At 49.4% G+C, this 21,701-nt stretch overlaps 1 protein-coding gene across 1 annotated transcript in view; it reads right to left on the bottom strand.

Moving 5' to 3' along the window:
- The window catches only part of TP63 (tumor protein p63), an 80,381-nt gene that overhangs the window by 38,871 nt on the left and 19,809 nt on the right, over positions 1-21,701 (bottom strand). Inside the window, exon 2 of the mRNA XM_063306238.1 lies at positions 20,411-20,665. Within this exon, the coding sequence (XP_063162308.1) occupies positions 20,411-20,665 (255 nt within the window). The remainder of the gene's footprint in view (positions 1-20,410; positions 20,666-21,701) is intronic.

The following is a 21,701-nucleotide window of genomic DNA, read 5'->3' on the forward strand; positions in this document are numbered from 1 at the left end:
GCCCTGTGCCAAGGCATCTCTTCTACTTGCCACCCGCCGGCTGGGTTCCTGAGCAGCCCCAGGAGGCATATGCTCCCCCACCCCAGATTTTGCCCCATAAGGCCCAGAGGTGTTTCCAAACTTCCTTCCCACTTGCAGCATCAATAAAGCAACATCCCCAAGATAAGGGAGCTGGAAGAGGGTTGCCCACGGAGGGAGCTGCCCCTGGATCAGAAGCAGGAAACCTGGTTTTGCCCAGGCCAGGATCACACATTCTGACAAGCCAGAAGTCTCTCTGCTTCCACTGGGCTTTCTGCCTTGTGCCAATGTAGCCACTCACAATTGACCATGATTTCTAGCTTAGTGCACCATATAACCCCCGCTGGGTATTACTCCAGAACCAAACCATGGCTTGGTGCACATGTAAACCCAACCACATTGTTTGCAAACACTGGTGGGTACAGTCCAGAGTGGATCTGCTCCAGTGGTTTCGGGCCACTGTTATTATTTTTAATATATTTAAATCCGTTCTTTAGAAAAAGCCAGTAACGCCAAAGCGGCATCCAGATGCAAGATACCATCAGCTGAGATCAAATCATACCTTTGATCTGAAACAGTTGCCCTGTGGTGGGCACCAGAAGATTAATACATCAATGCATTTTAAACAGGATATCGCATAATTGCAAAAGAGGTAATTCCCCGACACCAGGCACCCTCAGATTATATTTACTTATCTTCCAAAGTTCGTTTCTGATCTGGTGAAGCCTGGGACCAAGCCTGGCTCCCTTGACGATATCCTGGGTGCTAACCATGCCCCGGCACTGACGCATCTTCCCCAATGAAACAGAAGAGCTGGCTGGAGCCAGGCAGCATTCAGATGGAGGAAGGTAAACAAAAAATAAATAAAGCTGAACTCCCAACTTCCCACAGCTCTGTCTGGGTCCAGTGGGGAGCCCATCTGCAGAACAGGGACCCCTGCCTTGGACCAGGTCAAAGGGGGGCTAATATTAACCAACGCTGGATTTTCAGGTGGGAATTTTCCCACGCCCAACCTCAAGGGGCTCCCAACTGAAGTTGGGCCTTCTGCACTGAAAGCAGATCCTGCCCAAATGGATATGGTATGAATCTTACGCTGGAAGCTTGGCTGAAAGCGCGCTTGCCCCTGCAGACGGCCTTTGAGCAACTGGGAACGTCTGAACCAGTGTCCTAACAGCCAGGAACCACGCCGAGACGAGGAGTAGGTCTCTAGTGCTTTATTGCTGCTACATTAGACAGAATCCTAACAAACTGAAGAAGCGTGGAAAAAACCCAGACAGATAAACCCCAAAAGTCAAGGTGGGTCTGATCTGTGTCTCTTTGAATGGCTGCTTAACTCCTCAGTACTGCGCATGCGTTTTCCCCCCTGAATAGGGGCCCCCTCCTGCTCACCATCAGTACTCACGACAACCAGCTTCTCTCGCAGCGCACTGGCTGCGTCACCAACAGGCAGCGGTCACAAAGGCGCACAGGATTCAAGCGCTGGCCCATGGCACAGGTAGTCCTTGATTTACGACAGCAATTGGGACCAGGGTTTCTCTCGCTAAGCGATGCAGTCACAAAGTGCGACCTCATCGCTTAGCGACAGCAACCTCCGCAGTGCCGGTTGCCATCATTAATCAAATGCCCTGGTTGTGAGGCGAGGCAACTTCCTGCTGGCTTCCCACAGCCAAAGTCAGGAGGGAAGCCAGCAGGGAGTTGCAAGTCCCAGTCTCCATGGGTGGGGGAGGCTGACCCCAGCAACTCACGACCTTCCCTGCTGGCTTCCCCACTGACTTTGCTTGTGAGAAGCCAGCAGGGAATGTCGTGACCGCAAGGGGCACTGGGACAGCCGGAACTCCGAGGACCGGTCATAACTACCATTCGTTCAGCACCGTCGTAACTTTGAACAGTCACTGAACGGTCGTAAGTCGAGGAATACCTGTAATCCTCCCGAATCTCAAGGGAAAACCTGTCCCAGCATTCCTGCAGAGACTCCGCCTTCCTCGTGCGAGAAGAGAATCCACTTTGGGAAGAGGGGCCTCTGCAACTGATATTCCAAGTCTTTCTCTGCCGCAAGGGCGAGCTGGGCCTTGGCCCCCCAATGGGCCTGACTCTACTTCCTCCCCGGCACCCGGGGATGGAAAGCCCCAGTTCCAAACGCAGCTTTTGCCAAAGGATCGGTTGGTTCACACACCCATGATTACTTTAATCTTCAAATTGGATTGCTGCACAAAGAGCCGTAAATCTCACACACACACATCACAAACCAGAGAGCCACACCTCTTCCTTCCAAGACCTGGAAAAACAAAACAATGGCTTTTCAGAGAGGGAAGGGGTAGACAAGCCATCTTTTTGCAAGCACGGTGCAGACAACAAACCAGACCCGCTTAATCAGCAATTGTCTGTCCCGGGCGGAAGCCCCCGACGGCTCAGCCGGGCTCTCACCCTCAATGACACCGACTCGCCCCAGGGGAGCAGCAAAGGTGCTCCCAAAGACCAGACAAGGGGGGTTCCTGCCACGGTTCTATAAAAGCCGAACATGCAAGGTTTTATTTAGAACGCCGTTTCCCCTGAGACTCGCCCAAGGCCTCTTCAGATACCCCACCAATTAACCGTGTTCCACCAAGTTGCACGGAGATCACATGACCTGATACTGAATTTTATTCCTGAACACAAACTTGGAAACCAAGGCTGAGAAATGTACTGATCAAAACAGGTGATGGGAAGATGCCCATGGGATCCATCCGCTGGTCTCCGTTTTATTGCAGAGAGTAAGACTGTGTTCTATGAGCAGCATTTGCTGACCATTAATGTCCATCATGATACAAACCAGGCCCTCCGCTGATCCAGCCACCCGTACATGTTGTATCTTTCTTTCCCCAGAAACAAGATTCCCAGCAATTAAGACCAATCTTAGTCCCAAGGAGGTGCGCTACGGGACAAACGCTCCTGAAAGTGTCCGGACCCACCTTTCAAGCTAACCAGGATTGTCCACCCCAAATAACCCTTGACTAAGAGAAACTCTTACGCAACTTCAGCTCAGCTGTAGAAGCTGAACAGCTTCCACCTACTGCCCAAGAAGACCCCAAGCTGTTGACCAGTTCCTTCAGGGGAAACATTATCCTCTCTAGACCAACACTGAAGCCACCTTGCCCTATCCCTCCAGGAGGAGATCTCTGCTTGTATCCATCCATCCACCCATCCAGACCCTTCCAGCCACCAGAGACCAGGTGAGGACTTCAGTAGCACCTGCGGTTGAGTCTGGGGTGGCAACGTACTGTTGAGAATCTTCAGCATGCTGATAGTTCTTCACCCCAAACTGGTGGATGACCTCCCCCGGTGGCTTCATGTAGATGTGAAAGAGTGATGGGCAGAGGGCCCTCCATGCTGGATTAACTTTGCCCCAACCTTTCCTGAGAAGTACTCCTCAAATAAAGCTGGATCAAGAGATGACTCCTTCCAGAGGGGATGCACCTCCACCTTTATCACCCCTCCTTAAAGAAGCAAAGTATGAGTATTATGGAACAAGGGGAAGTTATTTCTCAAAAGGAAAGATCATAAAGACTTTGCTTTTCTCTTATTATTATGTAAGAACAATTCCTAATAAAAATATAGTGGAGCCTAAGGGAATTTGGGAGGACAAATTGACTGATTAGGTGCCATCAAGTCAGTGTTGGCTCTTAAGAGACCACACAGATTGACCTTCTCCAGATGATTTGTCCCCAACCTGGTCCTTCAGGTCTTCCAGTTGAGTCCCTCCCCCTTGCTGCTGGTCCTCCTCTTCTTCTCTTTCCTTCTGCCTTTCCTAGCAACAGACCCTTCTCCAGAGAGCTGGGTCTTTGCATCATGTGTCCAAAATATAATAATTTGAGCCTGGTCATCTGTGCCTCAAGTGAGAACTCTGGATAAGACTGCAGACAATCCACTCTTCCCTGCTTATTACCCCTCCATCAGAAAGTGTTGCACATTTTTTACTTGTTTGGAGTCAGCAAGAATTTAATTCTGATATCTAAAGCATTAAGTTCTTCTCCAGTTAAGCTCTTAATCACAACCTGGAACAGCCTGTCTCTGTGTCAGCTTCCCTTTCCAGCATATGTTTTTCATTCACAATGTGTGTCTTTCAGCCCAGCCTGAGAGATGCAGCTACCAGCTCCTTCTCGCATCCTGAAGCCCAGAAGTTCATCACTGGGGGAAAATCCTTCTGTTGTCTTAAACAGACCCACCCAGGGGCCCTTTGGGCAGAATCTCTACAAAATTCTCTGTCTTGGCTCGTGGACTTGTCCCTGGCTTACGATTCCCAACCATTCAAGTGCTCAGCCCCTCCCCTCTGGACACTCCTGGGCCCAACAGCATGCCAGCCAACCGGGGACCGTGCATGCACGCTAATTAAGGGCTGTGGCTAATGGAATTCTTCAGCCAACCGTTGCTGGATGCCAAGGCCGTGATTCCAATCTTGATTGCAACACCACAAGGAGCATCTCTGATGTCCCAGAAATGGTGCTCCCCCAAGGTGACTTGGAGGGCTGATTTTTTGGGGCGTGCTGACGAAAGCCATGAAGCTGGCCTAGCTGCTTCTACAGAGCCTACATCAAAAAAGTTGGACCCATACTCCTCTAACTGCCACAGAGTGAGGAAGAAGAAAGGTGCAGCTGTTCCAGATGTTGGACTCCAGAATAACCCAGCCAGGGTTCGACCATGCTGGCTGGGTGTTCTGGGAGCTGAACACGAAAGCATCACAACATTTTGAGATTTCCTTCCTGTCACTTCTGAGAAGGTCCGTGCCTCTCTTCTCCTCCCATTCTGAATTCTCACCCACATAAGAAGGCTCTTTCTACAGAGATACACCCAATGTCCTTTGGCCAATAACAGGTGATTTAACATGTGCTAAGCCACAATCTGTAACAATCATGATTTGGTTTAATTATGATTTGTTGAACAAGCTCATGTCCAAACCCACATGGGAGCTGCTCTTAGCCGATGGCTGTCTTTACATACCACCCTTAACCAGGTTCATGGCCACTACTGTACATGCACTCAATGTGCTAAGAAACCCTGGGGGAAAATGCCATTTTCAACCTTTTGGGTTGTTTCTGGGGCTCTCGTAAGCTTCCCTTTAACCACCCCTTCAATCGACGTCTGTCTGTCTATCTGGAATGACTTGCTACCCAGAGGCCATCCACTCTCATTTCCATCCTTAATTTTGTAAAAACAGTAACAACAACAGTGTCCTCACAAATGGGCAGGCTACTTCTTGACCACTCCTTGTATGGTTAAACAAGGATTGTTGCACATAACACTCTATACTGCCTTAAAGGTTAGCACGATGAGTCAACCAGAGCTTCCAACAATCCAACCAAGATTCTTGGTTGATCTCCTGCAAGTCTTCGTTGGAGTGTTACCTCTGGACCTGCTTCCTGAATGATCTCCCTCCCAGGGCCAGGAGGCTCCTATCAACAAAGGATGCTCAAGCTGGACCCATCCAAACTGCAGCGGATTACAACTTCCATCATCTCAAGCAGAAGACCCGGTAAGACACCTTGCTGAGTTTACAGTGTCTGGGATGGTGATTCTCCACAGTAGGGCTGCTTACTGTACACATATACAGCAACCTTTGAGATTTCTTCCTGGTACTTCCAAAGCCATTAAAGTGTTTTTGCAGCCTTAGCAACTTTAAGATGTGTGGACTTCAGCTCCCAGAAGATGTGTGGACTAACTCCCAACTTCTGGAAGCTGAAATCCACACAAGCTGCTATGGTTGAGAGACATTGCATTAAAGGCCCAACATCCATGGATGGAGGTTGAGCAAATTACACAACCAATACGTTTCAACCACAAACTTAGCACAGCCTTGCTGTACTGGGCCATGGGACCCTGAGCCCATCGCGGTGGTTCCAAGGGCAGCCAGGCACCTGAAGGGAGGGTCCGGACCTTGTGGTTGTCAAGCTATAAACTTCCACAGTCCCATTGGTGGTAGACACTCAGAGCCTATGGAGACCTTTCCCCAGACAGTTGCACTTCCTGCATTCTGAACCTTTAAATGCAGATTTATTGAGCCCTTGAATGAGCATACACAACACCAGCTCGCCCCATCCGCCAAGCGGTCAGCGAAAGACGCCTGCAAGGAGAAGCAGGGCTATTTAAACGTATCGGCTGACAATCAAAGGGAGAAGCTTGGAGCGCAGATTCCAAACAGGTGGGGTCATCTGGGACAGGAGTTTGAGAAATCCCTCTTATATACAGCATATAGAAATGCGACATATCTATACTGTACATAAACGCATTGCACCAAAGAGGAGGAGGAGAGCAGAAGAAGTAAGCCTGCAATTCTAGTGAATTCAGCCCAGTTGCTTGCTCAAGACGTCGCCCTCCACCCAAAAGAGGATTCTTCCAAGTGAGACAAAGAGAAGCCCAATTTCTGTTCAAAATCCCATCAGCCAGGTTTCTTGAGAGGCAGGAAACCAGACTGCTCCAGGCAACAACATCAAAATGCAGCCCTCTGCAAGTTCTGGGAATGAGCACCCCTTCCCCATCTCCAAAAGGGGTGGGTGGGTTTCAAATGGTTCAAAAACTCCAGTGCAGATTGAGAGCTATCGGGAGAACTTGACCAGCTCGCCATGGTGACCCTGCTTTCCCACGGATATTTAGCGTCACAAAGAAACTCACAGTCAGCTGGAGCCCCTTCCAGGTGGACCCTGGCATTGTCCCCACCCCTCCACTGTAAGTGGAAGGATGGGCAGGGGAGAAGCCACTGTGGCATGGCACTGTTCCCTCTTGGGGCAGGGGGTGGGGATGCCAGGGGCAAGACCAAGCAGGAGTGCCATGCTGGGACCATGGCCTGCTCCACAGCTCCAAGGAAGTGCTGCAGTCCTCGCCTTTGTTTCTGTGGAACAGGATCTGGGCCAGTTCACTTGCGGAGTCCACCAGCTCGGCTTTGCAAGGTGTCCGGAAGCCGTCTCCGGTACATGGGAAGGGACAGAATGAGAATGCCCGGTTTATGCCAACAGCGCCACCCCCTCCAGAGTCTTTAGTAAGACAATGGAGGGTAAGCAGTGCCATTCATTTGCTAACTTCACAGCACATGTCACTGCGGCCTGCGCCAGACACCTACGCAAAACACCCTGTCTCTTGAAGGACAAGCCAACGGAGCTGCTTTGCAGAACTGGGCAAATTGGGGACCTCTGCCCACTCTTGGCAGGCCCTCCGGAAAGCCACCATCAGCCAGGAAGGCAACACAGGGTTCTAAGCTGGAATAATTGAGATTGAAGACAGGGAAACATCAGCACAAGGCTTAACTGGAGGAAAGGAGAAAGCAGTCCCAGGCAGTCACTCAAACTTGGCTGCAAACGGAGCATGGAGGTAACACAGCCCTGGATGAGCCCAGCAAGCAAAGATGTGGGGACACACCCTGGTCTCTTCCCAATGGAGCTGCATCCATCCATTGGGATCCATCGGGAGATCCAGCCCATCCCGATGCACCGATCTGCTGAAAATCTTCGCCAGCGACTGGAACAGACACATTGCTGGGTATCCGGCCCATTAACTTTTCCCACCGGCTAAAGGAGAACAGGGTTCCTTCCCCCAAACGCCTTCCTGATTTCTATTTCTTTTTTTCCCTTTTACAGTGTAAATATTTTGAAAGCAACCCGAGGAATTAGTTCCTTGAAAGCCGCTGACCCGAAATCACGGCTCTTCAGCCAGGGTTCAGCCCGCTTTCTTCCCCGCTTAGCCATTTCTTCCTGTTCCTGCCACCCCGCAACATGTTTGAGCAGGCTCTGACACACAAACACGTCCCGTACAGGACAGATTGGTTGCAGATGTTCCCTGCAAGCTCCGTCTTGCCTCCTGCAGGAACATTCATCTCCAAAACACACCGTTTCACCTACATCGCCTGCAGCCCAAACGCAGAGGATTTTTTAAAAATTAAATCTCTTCTGCCTTTTTTTTTTAACTCTTGATGAACCCTTGACGTGTTGGAGAGGCAGAGAAAGAAAGGGCATCTGTTTCAGACGGGTAAAAATGGGAAAGGGACAACTGCAGAGGGATGCAGTGGGGAACCTTGGTTGCTCTCTTGTTCCTTCTGCCCAGTCTGCCTTGAAGGGCCCTGGAGAAGACCGGGGCGGGGACAGGACACTTGAATTGCTGGGAGGATGAATAAAAAATAAGGGTATGAAAAAGAAGCTCACCTGAGGCATTATCAGGCCAACACCAGGTTCCCCAAACAGTTTTGTTTTCATGGGCCCCTAAATCAGTGTTCCTCAAACTTGGCCACTTTAAGAGGGGTGGACTTCAACTCCCAGAATTCCCCAGCCACCCATGCTGGCTGGGGAATTCTGGGAGTTGAAGTCCACCCCTCTTAAAGTGGCCAAGTTTGAGGAACGCTGCCCTAAATATTTCACACATTCTGGAGTCTTACTTTCTTCAAAAACAGCCCACCTGTCCTTTCACCGTTAACAAAACTGTGACAACTAAAATCTCTGAATTGCCTGTCTCATGGCTAGAGTTCATTTTTAAAGTGGTGAAGGAAGATACAGTTAAACCCAAGGCAGAACCAAGCATTACATTTCACGGCTAGGAATAAACACAATTTTGCACTCTTTTAAAAAGTTAGCCCATCTCACTCACACACCCACACCCCAAAAGTCCTGCGAAACACACACGCTGGCCCTTAATTTACAGCCACGTGCATCCTTTTCCAACAGGCAGCCCTGGGGCTCTGCTGAACTACCGTTGCCACATACCAAGCTCATTATGGGACACCCAGCCACTGTGTTTCGCTGACCCAGGTTTGGTGGGTCTTGTGAATCCAGCTAGAGTTGGAAGAGAGTCCTGAAATCATCTCCGCAGATGGAAACCCACCCCAGAACATCTCCAAACATTGCAGTTGAAAGATTGCTTTTTAGACGTCCCTTCCGAGTTGACATTTTAGCAAGTCTCTTTTGTGATGAACACAACCTGTGGTGCCTTCATGATAGGCCCATGTCGTTTCTCCTGGCAGTAATCTGGAAGTCTTTGCCTTTTCTGCCTTCTGGATGTTTCTCCAACTTCCCACTCTAGCTTAAACTCCCAGGAATCCCTGGTGCTCTCCCATCTAAGAATAAACCAGACCCCAGCCTGGTTAGCTTCTCATCCAGACAAGGTCAGCCCCTGCAACAGTGAGTCCACAATTTAAGCTATCAGTTAGAAAGCTCCTAGCCTGAAGTTGAAGCTTGAGCAGATGAAACCCACGGCCCTCCACAGGGCTCCCAAGGAGGTCAGCCAGGTCTCCTATGCTCCCTTTCTGATGCACGGTGCTCTTGGCGCTTCTTGGCTGCTGATGTCAGGAGATGGAGCCACTTCCCAAGGGCACTGGGAGCCATTTCCCTTGGGAGGAGATACAGATCACCAGCTGAACACCGATCCATCAAGATGGGATCTTGTGTAGCAAAGGGGAAGGAGTGTCCTGGTCCCCCTCCAGAAACATGCGGGAGACAGACATTAGCTCATAAAAGAGCAGGTGAGTCAGTGGCCAAGTGGAATAAATTTGGTCTCCTTCACATACCTTTCGGAACAGGATGACTAAGATGTCATGGCAGGGAAATGACACCGTTTGTCATCCTCTTGAGATCCCCCAGGGCTGCCTTCCCCACCCTGGAGCCTTTCAGATATGTTTCGGGAGTGGTAACCTTTACGATGCTTAACGTTTGAATCCCCATCTATCTGGAGCACGCCAGCTTGGAGAAAGCCTGCGTGGTCAACCACTGCTTTGCTTGCGTCCTTTCACACAGCCCTGCTGCCCCAGTTTTAGATGTGGGGATTAAATGGTACCTAGAGTATTTCTCACTTAAATTGTACGCCTCTTCCTTGAGGGTTAAGTGCTCCCCGTAAGATCCCTTGAGCTGACCCATGAGAGATAAATCTCAGAAAATAAATTAATAAACCCAAGCATGCACTCTTAGTAACATCACCCACTGACCCCCAGGTCCTATTTAAACAAAATAATGCATTGCAAACCCAGGATCCCATTGGAAGGGATGCTGCATCCTGACTCCTGCATTGGCCCAGAAAGAGAGGGGAAAAAATTAGCTTGCTATAAAATGTAGACGGAGCAAAACTCTTCAGCACTGCCATTGTGAGCTGCAGAATTTTATTATATTACACCTGGGAGCTGGTTTAACTTACACAGACGCCCTCCCCCTCCCAAAATCTCAGGCACTGTCACTTTGGAAGACTTGGTATGGCAGTCAGACAATTAAGCTGAACCAAACTTCCACTTCTATTTGTACAGGAGACGTGGGGGAATTCCAGGCTCGAAGGATTTCACTGAAATGCTTATTCCACAGGACGAGTTCAAATTTCAGTCCCTTGAACACAGACAAGCTCTTCCCATTTAAAAGGAGGCCTGCCAGGCTTACAAGTGTCTCTTCTCCATCCACGGCCACAATGTCGTTTCTTTGGAAACTGGAATGAGGATTTGGCGATGACGGTCGGAGGTTCCCCCAGTCCTGTGCGGAGGTCCCAGTTCAGGCTCAGTCTCCGAATTTATATAGAGGTTTCATTTCAGCCGCATGAGCTGAGATCAAAACGTGATAAGGAAAAGGATGAAGAATTAGAGGTGGCAATATTGGAGAAAGAGGAGAAGAAATGGAGGGGGAAGAATGGTGGTGAAGGAGAGGAGGAGGAGACGAGGAGGGGAGGAGAGGAAAGATCGTCGTCATCACCACCACCACCACCACCACCACCACGTGGCTTTTGGGTAAACCTACTCCAACCCACCTCACAGGGTTGTTGTGGGGAAAATAGGAGGAGGAAGGAGTATTAGGTATGTTCACTGTCTTATTTATAAAGTAATAAAGGCGGGATGGAAAACAAAACAAATGAAATGAAATGAAATAAACAAACAAACCAACCCACAACCGCAGAACGGCGAGATAAATCTCCTTGTGAAGACAAGGTCCCGTAAAATCCGAGGAGGAACTCAACGGAAGCTGCAAGCGGTGCGCTTCCTCCCAGCCACCTGTTCCTGCAGGAGAGGCAGGATCCCAGCGCGCACGAGAACGGCTCGCCTGCGTCCCAGCCGCCCGGGATCCGCCTTTCCTCCCTGGCAACCCTAAAGCCCCAGGGGATCCAAGGAGGCCGATCAGCGGAAGACGGAGGGAAGCGAAAAGACAGTCCTTTGCTCAGCGAGGCTGTCGGTTAAGGCAACTCGTTGCCACAAGACGCGGAACTGGCGGAGCCGCCCAGCAGGCCTCGAAAGAGGTCGAGGGAAGTAACGGCCGAAGATTTGTTGCGACAAGCCCACGGCAGAAAACCATCTGCCAGCAGCTGCTCCAAGCGGAAGGCGCCTTATCCCGGAAGAGCCGTTGCCAGGGCAGATGTGCTGGGCCCTGGTGGAATCCTCCGGCAGGAAGCGTACAGGCAGTCCTCGCTTAACGACCGTCCATTTAACGACGGTCCGAAGTTACGACGAAAAAGTGCTTTACGAGCTATACTCACACAACCGTGACAAATCATCGTACCTCCCCCACGGTCACACGATCACAATTCGGGCACTTGGCAGCCAGCTCACATTTACGACCAGTTGCAGCATCCTGTCCTGCGATCGTGATTTGTAATCTTTTTTGCTGGTTTCCGGCAAAAAATGTCCATTGGGGAAGCTGGATTCGCTTAACGAACGCAGTGATTTGCTTAACGGTTGTCATAAAAATGGTCATAAAATTGGGTCCAGTCACGTGGTGACTCACTTAACGACCACACAGCTTCACAACCAATTTTCCGGTCCCTACTGTGGTCGTATCTTCTGCATCTGTGGCGCCTGGCCCTGCAGATGCTTCGGAGAAACCCATGCGCTCAATCAAAAAGCCACCTTGGTTACTTCTGCCTACTGCTCCAGGCAGCTGTAACCCCATTAGACGACCCCATCTGGATTCGCTCATCGTGCTAAATCATGGTTTCTTCTGGCCACAACGGGTGGCTGTTCAGTGGTGCCACGCCATAAGGCAACTCATCACTGCTCCACGTTTTGAACACCCGCACCCCGCAAAACGGGACTCATCTGAGAAACTGTGTGTGAAAAAAAATGTCTAAACAATGCTGCAACCAGACTGAATATAGTCCTTGCTTAATGACCACAATTGGGACCGAAATTTCAGTTGCTAAGCGAAGTGGTCATTAAGTGAATCCGGCCCAATTTTACGACCTTTTTGCGGTGACCATTAAGTGGATCACTGTGGTCGTTAAACAAACCATGTGGTCATTAAGTGAACCATGCCGTTCCCCATTGATTTTGCTTGCTGGAAGGCAGCTGGGAAGTTGAAAATGGTGATCACGTGACCATGGGATGCTGCGATGGTCATAAATGCAAACTAGTTGCCAAACGCCCGAATCATGATCATGTGACCATGGGGATCCTGCGATGGTCATAAGTGGGAGGACCAGTCACAAGTCGGTTTTTCAGCACCATCGTTAAGTCCAAACTGTCACTAAATGAATGGTCATTAAGTGAGGACTACCTGTACCTTGGACACAGCACTGGGACTAATGCATAGAAATCGCTGCTGTGGTTCTAAAGAATTAAATAAATAATAAAGCTTCATCAGTGCCAGTTTTAAGAAGTAGAATTTTGCCCTGCCAGCTCCAAAGACATTCTGACTGAAAGGATGAATACTTTCCAATGAAATGCCATCATTTTAAAGGGAATTGGGGAGGGGGCTGTCCCTCTCTCCCAGTTCAGCCTACCTTACAGGGCTGTGGTGGTGGGGAAAACAGGGGGAGGGGGTTTTATGGATGCTGCCTTGAATTCCTTCATGAAAGGTGAGATGCAAATCTAACAAATAAATATCTTTTCTATCTGGGAAGTTCCCTAGTTAACTTCTGCTTCTTCTCCATCAAAACAAGGCTGTTTTGAACAAGAAAAAAAAATCGAAAATGCAGCAAAAACGTTAAAGCATTTGTCGGTCTCATCTCAGAACCAGCAAGAGAGGCAATGTAGAGAGGATGGCAAAGGACTTGTGAGTACCATGCCGAGGCCCTGTAATGGGAGAGGCTGAACTGCTGGGTCTAGTCATCTCCTTCAGCGCAGAAGGTCCACCACACCAAGCATCGCAGAGACGAAGCATTTACTTTATCCCCAGCTCAGGTAATGAGGTTACTGAAAGCCAAGTTTCTTTTTGTTCTTTCAAGTTCTCTCTTTTTGTTGAAGTGTGGGAGTTTCAATTCCCCCTTGGCAGGAACTCTTGCCTTTCCTCTCTTCCCAGCTCCTAACTTTGGGTCCTCTAAGGGGAAATTTGGCTTGATGGCTTTGCAGCTCCCCCTCAGCAGCCTGGACATTCTCATCAGGTGCTGTTTTCTGTTCAGCTGGAGTCAAGTTACAGGCAAGAGGTCAAGCTGCTTGCTTTGTCCCTCCCTCCCTTTCAAATGGAGAGCAGTTTTTTTTTGGGGGGGGGGTGTTTCTGCAAATCTGCATCAGCTCCAAGGAAGGCCATGATGCCAAGCAAGGCCATGTTGTCTGGTCCTCGGCACTACCACCCATTTCTCATGGAATGCATTTGACCCCCTTTTTAAATGGACAATTAAAAATCTTTCATTCCAATTTGCTTGGAAATGCGAACACTTTGCAATTAGTTCTGAGCTACACTTTCTCTTTGCTAGTCCAGAGATGACGCGCTTATGTTCCTATCATTTTTTGGCTCCATGCGTAGTTGTGCATGTATGTTAAATGCTTTTACACTTATTTACCCCAGTCTGGCTCTTTTGTAAGGCGTTTTGTAGAGGCCTTGAGTCTGGAAAAGTGAAAGATAAATTAAGCGCCTTGTGGCACAACACACACATTTACACAGCTTTTACAAAAGCGACCGACTAAGCTGTGAGCATCAAAGCTAAGCCTGAACATTTCTGTCCAAAAAACAACACAGCCTTCTAGAGACAAAGGCTGGGATCGTACGTCATCATGCTAAACCATCGTTTCTTAGACCTTAAGACTGAGACGGCTCGAGAAAGTGAGCCAAGTGACACAACACAGAGCTGACAACATCATGACCCCCCAGAACCACCACTCTTTTTCAACACTGAGGCAGGAGACTGATTGGCTTCGGAGCACAAAAGCGTCCCTTTCCCCACATCTTCCTCCCCAAAATCAGGAGGGGGGGGCAGCTTTGGCTGAGCTTCTCCCCAGCTAACTCTTAAAGGCTGGAATGACCTCCCAGCAGCAGAAAGAGGGTACGATGGGGCCAGATCCAGCAGACTTCAAAAGACCCCAAGGATTTCGATGGGGAGGCGCAGAGAACCCCAGAGGGCGTCTTCCGAAAACAGCTTCTCTCGCTCAACTCCCAAAGGTCGGACTCTTTAGGAGGTTACTGTGATCCAACAACAGCTGGGAGGTCAGTTTCAGAGGCCGGTGCAAAATCCACTTTGCTCAGCTGTTTGACAAGGAAGGTCTCGCTGACGGCCTTCCACCGACACCCTGGCCTCGCGCTTCCTGGTCAAGCCTGGCTTCCTCCCAACGTGAAGCTGGGGTTAGCCCTGTGAGGTGGCCCAGACAGGAAGCACCACCAGGAGAACTAGCACCGTCTTTATCGTCAGGTGACATTAAGAGAAGCTTGCAAAACTGAAGGCATTTCTCCCCTCATCTCCTTTTATGTTCCGTAAAACCAGGGAGGGTCCCTTCTGGGACGCTCCCCGTGCCCCCTTCCCTTCTCCAGGCTGAGACACCTTTTACGCACCGGTCGTCCAGTCTGCGGCTCTCCCTCCTGTCTCCCAAGGTCATCCCCACGGACCATGACATCTGGCCACCTTTGATACCACAGAAACATGGCCCCAATGGCAAGCGAGTGGGCAGCAGGATCTCTTGAGCCAGGCCCCCAAACGGACCCCCCACCCAACAGCCCATTTACTCTGGAGATCCACCTATGCCTTCACACGTCCCGGCACACCTGAGTCACTGCACCTTCTCTCGTGTCTCCTGAACCACAATTCTGACGCCTTTGCACGCTGTGTCAGTTTGCAATTAAAAAAACAAAAACAAGACCCGATGGGTCGGCACTGTCATTGCGCCAGCAGAAAATTCAGAGAGCCACCGCCATGAAAAACATGCTGGTTGAATAACATCCCCAACCTTCAGAGTCAACATCTGTCACAAGGGGGAACGCAGGATACCAGATCCGAGGAGGTCCAGTCTCCCTCCATGCTCCAATGGGGCAGTTTTATTTCAGAGCCCCAATGGGGGTGGTGGGTGGGGTGTGGTGGTAGCTCCCTGCAAAGATGTGTATTTCCTTCTGGGGGTGGGGGGGCAGCACCTTAGGTTAGCCGTGTTTTCAGTAACACAAGCAGGCAAAGCTTTTTTTTCACTAATGCACCCCCATCCCCAAGCAGAATCCCCACCTAGCCTTTTCAAGTCACCACGGTAGAATAACGCCAAAGCCCACCAACGCCTCCTCCGGGCCCCTCCCCAGCGAAATTAGAAGTGCCAGAATCATGCCAGACCTTATGCAAGAAGATCTGGGTTCCCTTTGTTGTCTTCCTAACCTGATGAAATTCAAGATTCCAATCACAAAATGTTCCATCTCTAATGCAGAACACCCAAAAAAGGGGAACAGACCTTTGGGTGCGACGGGAGAGGAGAAGGTGGGTCTTCGGGCACCCAAACTCCCCATCCTCTTCTCTGGGTTTTTTGGACAACTCTCCAAAGAGAACTCGTAAGTGGGACCCCTTAGAAAAAGGGGGAATGGTCCACGGTCACTAGATTTCAAACCTGCTGCTGCTGTTGGTCAGTCAGGAGTCCTAACGCAGGGCTTGACCCATGCGCTGAACAAAATGGGGTGCCTCGAGAACCCCCCCCGGATCCCCCCTCCCTGCAATCCCTGAGAGCTGGATTTCCGCACTGCTCAGGACCGTGGGAACTTAATTTCACCTAATCTAACCATCAGGAGAGAACTGGTCCCCTTTTGAAACTGGTTCTCATCCGACGAGCTGCCACGAGATTTAAGAGTTCCTTGGGGTGTGTGTGTGTGTGTGTGTGTGTGTGTATGAGAATGCGTGTCTGGGGAGGAAGTGGGAAGAGGAGACAAATATCTCTTAAGAAAAAAAGGACAGCCTTACCACTTAAGGCAGGAGATAAATCTTGTAAAACCTTAGGAGACAAAGCCCAATTTTTCAGAAGGGTGTTAATTTTGTGAACAGCAGGCAAGGCTGCTCTTCCAGAAAGTTTGGGGGGGTAGATGGGAGGGATGTCTTTTCACAAAACCTCTGCAAAATAATAAAGGCGGGGTAAAAAAATCTAAAAAAAAGCAGCTTAATTATTCCCTGTTCTTTTAGAAGAAGGAAACAGCCCAGAGGAACCCTGAATGGGAACAGCAAATTCTGCTCCTCCTAAAATGGTCTCGCCTTCACAATTAGTGCCAAGAGTTATAACAGAGACCAGCAAAATTACTCCCATGGTATTCAGTGACCTCCCCCCACCTTCATTTTTAAAAACTAGAATCAGCTCAAATCTTGCACGATTGCAAAGTCTTGCACTGCCATCTCAAGAAGTTGCTGAACGTTCGCACTGAAATGGATGAGCAAAGACTGCCACCGTATTTAAAATGTCTGTTTGGGGGGCCCCAGCCACCGAAAAATGGGCAACCCTACTCCTACACAGGTTCTGACTGTAATTCTTACTAGTTTGACACCGGTTTGGGGTACAGAACGGTAGACTTAGGAGCAAACACAGCACTTTTTCTCAGGGGCAGGGAGGGCAAGAGGAAAAAATTGGGAAAGGTTTTCCCCTTCTTTCCACATGTTTCCTGCAACTGGTTCTTCCAGGGAGCAGCAGTTGCCAAACCATGTTCCCAGGATACCCCTGGGTGAGTAGGTGGGCGCCTGGCCTATCATTCCTTCCTCTTGCAGAATGAAAACACCCAGCAAACGGAGTGTAGGTGCAAGGCTTCTTAGGGCCTTGCAAGAGAAACAGAGGAAGACGCAGAAGGGAGAGATTTTATGTGGGAATCCAGCAAGCCCGAAGATCTCACCAGGAGATGATGCCATCTCGTTTGGGGCCGGTTGCAGCTTTGCTGCAAGAGACCTCACACAAATGGCTTGTGACTAACACACCCTTAATCTATTTATGGCTGAGCAACCGCAGAATTCTTTGCTTCTCTTGTTGATGTTTTAAGGGGTTGTTTTTTTTGCATTGTGTTCTTCGAGCCATTTGCATCCTGCATTTGAACAGTGGCCTTCGGTCACCCCGTGGGAGCGTCAAAAAATGTCAAGACGGCAATTCAACGGTGCAATCAAAGCCCCGCCTCTTTTTTCATGCGTTGCGCATGGGACGCACGAGTAGAACTGCCCGGCCGTGTCCGTCACTTGGCTGTTTCTGACCGCCCTCATGGATGGCTCTGGATGTGACATCAATTTGGTCACCGCTTCCATGTTCTGCTTCTCTCCCCCAGAAAGTGCGTGTGGGCTGCTTTACATGAAGAAGCCTGAGATTCATGATCACCCCCCTCCCCTGCATCCATACAGACAAAAAATATAGTGAGGGGTTGCATCAAACGAGCAAAGCACGATTTGCACCACTTCTGACAAACCCCACAGGCAGAGAGTGGGAGAATTATTTTAGATTATTGGAAAGTAAATTGTTCGGTGAAAGATAGTGTCAACAAACGGGTAGCTTTTCTGATGCCAGCGCACGTGCCCCCAATTCTCAATAAAATATAAACATAAATAAGATAAAATATAAAACAAAACGAAGCCCCAGGTCCCTGTCATTTCCTTTTCATCTGCATTATTTTCACATACCCTTCTCAAAAGGGGTCTGGTAGCACCTTGTCCGGCTAACAAGTTTTATTCAAAGGCATAATGCCTTTGAATAAGACTTGTTAGCCGGACAAGGTGCTACCAGACTCCTGATCTTTTTGCTGTCACAAACTAATACAACTTTCCTCCTACAAGGTCCACCCCTTCTCAGGTCTTGAGATTGCAAAAGGCGCCCTAGGTTTCCATATATCTTCATCACGAACGTTAAGATCCTGGGTTGTTTACTCCAGAAACCAACGGCAGAAACACCAACTACTCAGCCCCGCAGGGTTAGGGACCAGTTGCAAGCCAAAATGCCCACCCTTTGGAAAATAACGCAGCGCAGAGAGGCATCCACTGCCATTACAGGCTTTGGGTTGGCGTAAGTTCCCCTCACCCACCAAGAAGGACAAAACGAATACTGGAGAAGGTCTGCAATCAAGTTTATAGCAGCCAAGCACTGAATATGAGAAGCTGTGTTGGAAGGCGATAGGAATAGGGTGATTAACCGTCACTCTTGTAAAGATTCAACGAAATCTCTTGGCCAAAGTTCCCATTCAGGCATTCAGATACTAAAAATTCCTGCACTGTTCCTACTCCTTACTGTTCCCTGTAATCTAGAAAGAAATAATTTGGAAGAACCCATTCTTCTATCTGGAATGACTTCATCCCACATGGTCTATCTGCTTCTGCCTTTCCAACCTGTGATGCACCAGGTGCGTTGGGAATTCTGGAAACTGCTGCCCCACAATATCTACCCAGGTAGGAGATGGTAAACCAAGAACACCTGAATTTTCTTCCATGTGAAGGGGTGTCCTTTCCATCCCTCTCTCTCTCTCTCTTGCTAAGAGATAGCAATCCTTCCCACTCAGCTCCAACACCAGGATCTAGATGTTGTGTGACTCAAGGAGCAAGGGAGCTTCACTTTCCTTGGTGGCTCCGCTGCCTCTCGAAAAAAGGCCAGAGCATTTGAGTTCCCAACATGCTTGCCAACCCACAAGGGGAAAGAAACAAGTTAAAGAGAGAAACCTCAAGTGAAAGCAAAATCCCTTGCTGCAATGCAAGTGTCTTTTGGAGGAGCCAATAGAAATTGAGAGCAGACCTTCCAACTGTGGGATTCTTTGGGTGGAGCACTGTGCAATTAAACTTTTAGTAGGTCATGGTAACCTAAGAGATACTTCCAGTCGGGTTGGTTCCTAACCTGTCATTACGGAGAAAGGGGAATGACAACTGTTTGTTGAAGAGCCCTGAAGTCACATCAAGAGGTAAAGTGAAAAGAAGAAACGGTCTACTTAAGCAGTCCAGTGATGAGATCTTAATATCTTCTGACTCTGGGCCAAGTGAGACAACCCTGGGTGACAGCACAGAGGGAGGCTGCTGAAAGCAACAGAGGCGGCCATCAGGTTTCATGGAAGTCTTCCAAGAACTTCACTTGCATCAAAAGTTGAGGTTCCACCACTTGGACAAGTCATGGAGTCAAACAACATTCAGGAGATTAAGGATGCAGGCCAACAGATCTGGATGGGGCTGAAAGCTTTCATACATGATACAGCCCTTGAGCAATGAGGTCAGGCTTCACCTCTGTCTTCCAGATTCAGACAAACACGTCTACTTAAATTCCAGAAAGATGCAGCCATCATGTTCTGCTTGGATTCCACCACACGTTGTTCTGGGTCAACAGCATCTCAAGCTCAGGAAGAAGAATTTAAACCAGTGTTTCTCAACCTTGGCAACGTTAAGCTGTGTGGACTTCAACTCCCAGAATTCCCCAGCCGGCATGGCCGGCTGGAGAATTCTGGGAGTTGAAGTCCACACAGCTTAACGTTGCCAAGGTTGAGAAACACTGGTTTAAACCAACCATACACCATGTTTTCAGCCTGAATTGAGGGGAAGAAGGGACACAGCAGTCTGAAATAGAAACTGGCTTCCAGTTGGCGGGGACACTTTTAAGGAAAGTCCTGAGAAACCCCTTTTCCTTGCTCACTCCTCTATCTCTAGATATAGAGGCCTGTTTCTGAAGCCCCAACTTCCCTTCAAAGCAGTAATTTTCAGAGCTTTGGCCCAGAGCAGCAACCAACATTCCCAAAATCAGATGGGATCAGGAGAAAAAACAAGCGTGATTCCACCCCCGTGTCTTTCCAGGACTTCTCCTACCATCAGGCTAAAAACTACAATTCAGCGGCAAATTTGTGGGGAGGATCTGGGTTGTCCCATGCAGGCGTGGTCCCCACAGCAACAGCAGCAGCACAGAATCTACCAATTACAGAAGCAACAAGGAGATTTGAAATAAACACGGCCGTAGCTTTTCAGAGGTGCCCAAAGGACCTGCAATTTTCACAAGACCTACAGGAATATGACTTTGGAAAATTACCACCTCTTTGGGATAATGGTAGACCAAGCTTCTAGGAATACAGCCTGACGGGGTGCTGACACATCATCCTTTAAGCCCTGCCCTGCATTCCCAACGGTCTCCAACTACCACCGACGTCGCCTTATGCAATCCCATGAGAAAACACGATCGGGAGCGATATACAGCCTCTCTCTTTTAACCAGTTCCCTTTGCAAGAGAACCTCCTCGTTGCAAAACCTAGCTGGCATCGCCATCCTCATGCTCAGCTCCCAGCGACCCGAGCCAGGCCCAGCGCTCCTCCGGAAGCTGACTTACCGTCCACGTGGCCGATTTTGCAGTGCTGGACTGTTGAAATGAGACATCGAAGCTGTGAGGCCCGGGATAATCTGTGTTGGAGGGGATGGCAGGAGAGGGGGAGAGCGCATCAAAAGTGGAACTGGGCTGGGCGTAGGGCGAAGGCGCCGTGACGCTGTTCTGGGCATGCTCTGTGTTGTACGGGCTGGTCGAGGAAGAGCCATTTTGGATCTGCTGGTCCATGCTGTTTAGAAGCCCCAGGTTGGTGTACTGTGGCTAAAACAAGAGAATAGAGGGGGCAGAGGTTAGTCGATGGAACACAGTGGCTGGTCAGTTACCAGGACGTGGATGCCACTTTTAGGCCAAGAACCACCTGGGACATGCAAGGTCAGCTTCTCATTTATCTCTGCAAAGAGAGTGTCTTGACCTCTGTTTCCACCCAGTCTCCTCAGGGAACCCTACATTTCCCAGTGCATGACGGAGACGGTCCAATGGGCAAGTCAGCTGATGAAGTGTCGCAACACAACCCCAGGCCTCCATGGGCCATCTTGCTGAATTTGAGCCCCACCTGAGCAGAGGCCACTGGATGGAGCCACCTTGCTGGCACTCAGCAAGTTCCCATCCCATCGCGGCCTGGGACGTCAGCCTGTCCCCACCGTAAGGTGCCCTGAATTCCCCAGGCTTGCAAAAATGTGGGATGCAAGGGCACTAAATTAAATCAGTTCTCCATTACATGCATGTTCATGCCTGATCTGCCACTGTATTCCGAGAAGAAGAACTGAATGTTACTCCAAGGTCATCCACTACAGAACTACACTGATTTCTTCCTTCAGTTGGCCTTCTGACATGTCCCCTACAAACATCTGGAGAACATCTGGAAATGAAGGCTGCCCCCTACTCATGGATTCCAAAGCTTGCATTCAAATGTCATTTCAGCTCTGGGCTAAATGCACGGGGTCCCTGCATCCCCCCTTTCCCAGCAGAAAACCGAGTTGTCTGCCACGCTCGTCTTTATTTCCGTGGAGGTGAAGCGAAAGCCTTCTGTGACATCAGAGTGCAAGTATGCACATGTACCTCAGATCCCACGAAATGCACAATAGAACTCAAGGAGTATAACAGGATTGCCACTTTTGTACAAAGCTCAAAGGCAAGATAAGAACAGTGGCCGCTCACAACAGGGGGACCAGCAATAACAGTTTTCTCAGCTTTGGTATGTTATTTCACAATGCGCGAGAAAAAATCCCCGGTTTCAAGTACAAGCTGGACAGAAAGTATCAAGTGTGCTGAAAAACTTGCTTTTTTTTTCAGTCCC

Source organism: Candoia aspera, chromosome 6 (genome assembly GCF_035149785.1).
Source record: "Candoia aspera isolate rCanAsp1 chromosome 6, rCanAsp1.hap2, whole genome shotgun sequence".
NCBI classification, from domain to species: Eukaryota; Metazoa; Chordata; class Lepidosauria; order Squamata; family Boidae; genus Candoia; species Candoia aspera.